General features: G+C 55.7%; 1 protein-coding gene across 2 annotated transcripts in view; it reads left to right on the forward strand.

The window, feature by feature from the left end:
• The window catches only part of LOC102045146 (diacylglycerol kinase beta-like), a 23,310-nt gene that overhangs the window by 15,186 nt on the left and 3,974 nt on the right, over positions 1–4,150 (forward strand). For both annotated transcript variants that reach the window (XM_014308676.2, XM_031060339.1), the window contains 2 exons: positions 742–806; positions 1,640–1,730. In XM_014308676.2, the coding sequence (XP_014164151.1) occupies positions 742–806; positions 1,640–1,730 (156 nt within the window). The remainder of the gene's footprint in view (positions 1–741; positions 807–1,639; positions 1,731–4,150) is intronic.

The following is a 4,150-nucleotide window of genomic DNA, read 5'->3' on the forward strand; positions in this document are numbered from 1 at the left end:
AATCTTGTAAGAATTCGTGTGAAAGGAGCTTCAAGAGGGTTCAGGGGAGTTTGGGGTGCCAAAGACAAGGACACCTCACCTGCCAAGACATCAGCAAAGCCCTGCTTTGGTGTTTGGACCTGTGTTCCCCCACATTTTCCTGACCTAGAGAGGTTGGGGAGCCTGGGGAGGGTGACAGCCCTGTGCCATGGGGGTCAGTGCTGAGAGCAGGAGTGTTTTGGGGAAAGCCCTTCTCTTCCCAGGGGCTTGCAGCACTTTTGTCCTGTGCCAGGGCTGCCACCATGGCAGGGGTCACTCACCTGCAGCAGTGCAGGGTGCTCCTGGGCTCACACTGCTAATGGCATTTGGTGACAGGGCTTAAACACCCCACTGTGCACAAGGAGAGGTTGGGATGAGTTTCAGGGCAGCTGCCATCCTGCCAGGGGAGCTGGCAGGGTGCATGCAGGGCCTTGGGCTGTCCCCTGAGCCCCACTGCACCTTTCCTCCCCTCTCATCATCCCCTGCATGCAGTGCTGAGGGAAGGAGGCCAAGTGCACTAATTATGTCCCAGCTAACAAGCTTTGGCTGGGGGTCCCTCCATCACCTTGGGCCATCAATGTCATCTTCAGTGACACCATGTCATTGTGCCACAGGGACCAGCATGAAGAGCTGAGCAGCCCTGCCCTGGCTCACGCCCAGGGGGCACAGGGAGTGGGTTCTGGCTCTGGTTCTGTGCCTCTGATGTCTCTGTGCTCCCCACAGGACGCCTCCATCGCCCACCGCTTCCACATCATGAGAGAAAAGCACCCCGAGAAATTCAACAGCAGGTGAGGGCTCCCCAAGGGCCCCCTGAGAGCTGGGGGGGTGTGAGGGGACCCCCTGACACTGCAGGGGGTTCCCAGCACCCCATGCACCATGCCAGGAGGGTTTGGTGTTTGTCCAGCCTGAGGGGGCAGGCACCAGGCTAGGTGGGGGTTTGGGATGCTCCTTCAAGCCCTGTGCGGTGTGGCAGGCTGCTGAAACTCAGCCACACCCCCAGTTAGGCTCATTCATGCTTTATAATCCGTGTGGAATGCCAGGACAGGCAGCAGCAGGCCGGGCAGGGAGGGCAGGGCAGGCAGCAGGTCGCAGCTCGTTCCTGCTGTGCTCAGGAAATGGGGTGGTGGCAGCAGCAGCTGTGGCTGGTGATCCCCATCCCAGGTTTAGAAATGCCTCAGTGGACCAAAATGTCTGGCTCTGCCCTCAAATTCAGCTCCTCCTGGGTTACAGGTCTCCCAGCTGCCCCTCCAAGCCTGGCTCAGCAGCTGATGCAGGGAGTGAGCCATGGTCAGGGGCTGCTCTGTGGGGTGCTGGGGTGTGGGACATCCCCTCCATAGGGTGCCCTGTGCTCTGACAGCTCATCCCATGCCCAGGGAGCACCCACACCCCTGTTCTCGCCCTCTGATGGGTGTCAGAGGCACCCTGTGACAGCCCCAGACCCAGCCTGGTGCAGCACACGCCTCCCTAGGGCCAGCATCCCTCTCCAGCATGGCTTGTGTCCTCATCCATGGCTCATGTCCCCATCACAGCAGCTCCATTCAGTCTCTGGCAGCCCCTCCTGCTGCTGGCTGGGGTAAGATGCTGCTTCCAGGTGGGATCCTGACATGTCTCTGTGCCCCAGGATGAAGAACAAGCTGTGGTACTTCGAGTTTGGGACCTCAGAGACCTTTGCAGCCACCTGCAAGAAGCTCCATGACCATGTTGAGGTTGAGGTGGGTTTCCTGGCATGGTCCCTGGCTCTAGCCATGGCACAAAGGCTTTTTGGAGCCGTTGCCCATGGATCCCTCAGCTCTTTGGCCCCTCACTGTGGCAGAAGGACAGGGCAGGACCCCTTATTCCACCACACAGCCCTTGCTGCAAAGCCAGCCAGCTGTGGGCAGCAGAATAATCCTGTATCCCCCACTTCCAGCTGTATTTGAGAGCATGCCTGGAACATTCTCCCTGTAAATTCTGCACTGCTCCCAGCCCTCATTGGATGACATGGAAACAGCCTTTAATTAGAGCTGGGAGGAGGGCCCGTGGTTGCTAAGAGTGCTGTCACTTCTCTGTGCTGGGGATTTGGGCTGTAAACTTCCATCTCTCCTTATCTCTGGATAATCCACCCTTTTATAACTTAGGCTGGAGGGTGAGGGGAGAAAATAGCACCTGCAGGAGATGGTGGGTGCAGGGTGCTGGTGGTGGGCACAGAGCAGAGCTGGCCCTGCAGAGCGTGCCCATGGGCAGAGGGATGTGGATGCCTCTTTCTATACAGGGAGTTTGTTCCCTTCCCAAAGCCTGGGGTGGGTAGCTGCACCCTTGGAAACTTGTGGGAAGGGGCAGGAGCAGCATCACAACCATCTCACCCCTTCCCCATCCATGCTGCACTGTCCCAGGGTGGATAAAATCCGTGTTTGTGGAGCTGAGTGCTGCTGGAGATGGGCACGGGGTGCCCCCTGTTCCTTCTTGGGGTGCTCCCCACCGAGTGTGCATGCCCAGCAGCCGAGCCCACGGGCAGGAGAGGGTTAATCCCACAGCGTTTGGAGTTGAAAGCAGCCGCCTGTCCTCCCTCCAGCTCCCAGGCAACTGTCAGCCTCGCAGAGAAATAGCAGTTTTGTTTTGGAAATTGGCACTCCTTCCCCCTACAACTCCTGGAAATGAATTTGCTTTTTCCCCCAGCTGCAAATTTCTCCTTCCAGCCTCGCTGCCGTCAGCTGCCCCAGCTCAAAGGGCCCATTGTGGCTCGCTGGCAGGAGCAGGAGCAGGGAGGGCTCTGCAGGGAGAATCCAGAATCACTCCTGCCCGCGGCTCTGGGCAGGAACAGGCTCCTGCTGCAGCATCCCAGCATCCTGCACTCCTGGCAGACAGCTCCCAGCCCACCCCATCCATCCCATCCATCCCATCCATCCCATCCCATCCCATCCCATCCCCTTCACGGAGTGCTCTGAGCCATCCATCCATCCATCCATCCATCCATCCATCCATCCATCCATCCATCCATCCATCCATCCATCCATCCATCCATCCCCACCCCACTCCACCCCACCCTATCCATCCCACCCCATCCCATCCCATTGCTAGCCCCTGCTCAGAGCATTGAGGTTTTTTCTCTCCCTACAAATCACAATCATTACATTGTATTGAGAACTCAGGGATTAACATCCTTTCCAAGCCTTGGAGAGACAGCTCTTCCCTCCCAAACCAGAAGATTCCTGCTTTTTTTTTTGCTTTTTTTGCTTTTCTAAAAATAAGATCCTGCAGCACCAGGGGAAGATCTGACACATGGAGGTGTGAGCACCCAGCTCCTCACACACGGGGTTGGAGTCCTCAGCTTTGGCCAAAGGGGTGGGAAAAATCAGCTCTAGACCTTTGCTCAAGGAAAACACCCAGGACTGGAGCAGCTTATCAGCCCATTTCGTTCCTCTCAGCACAAGCAGTGAGGGCAGGGGTGCCTTTGCATCACCAAACTGCGAGGAAAAAGCTGTGCTGGGATTTGCTGAGGCACGGAGTGGCAGGTGAAGAGCAGATGCCTCAAGGAAAATAGGAATGCTTTACAGAAATTCAAGCTGGATGGAAAAGTGGCTGCTTTCACCAGAGGTGTTTAGGAAGGGGATCCATGTCTGCGGAGCGTGACAAGAGCTGAAGTTAAGAAATGCATTTCCATGGCTGGTGCTTTCAGTTCTGTGGGAAAGCTGCAGGCAATGGATATTTTAACTTTCACAGGGAATTTTCATCCCTGCTGCATGACAGCAAAGCCTGGGTTGCCAGTTGTGTGCTGTGCTGTGCTTTGCTCTCCAAAACCTGACATTTTTCCCTCTGACACCTTCCCCTAATTTCCTTCCAGCCTTATTTCTCTTTTCCAAATGGCTCTTGAAGACAAACTGGTGTGAGCTACGTTTTGAGCAGCCAAATTTTCCAGCCCTTTGGAGTCAGTTTGGATGAGGAGAGGGGGAAGGCGGGTGCTGGAGCTCCTTGGGTGGAAGCTGCTTTAGGGTCAGGGTGGTGTGACCGTGCTCACAAGGGTCTGAGGATGAGGGAAGAGACGAGGATCTGACTCCATGTTTCAGAAGGCTTGATTTATTATTTTATGATGTATATTATATTAAAACTATACTAAAAGAATAGAAGAAAGGATTTCATCAGAAGGCTGGCTAAG

This window comes from Geospiza fortis, unplaced genomic scaffold, assembly GCF_000277835.1.
Source record: "Geospiza fortis unplaced genomic scaffold, GeoFor_1.0 scaffold118, whole genome shotgun sequence".
Lineage (NCBI taxonomy): Eukaryota > Metazoa > Chordata > Aves > Passeriformes > Thraupidae > Geospiza > Geospiza fortis.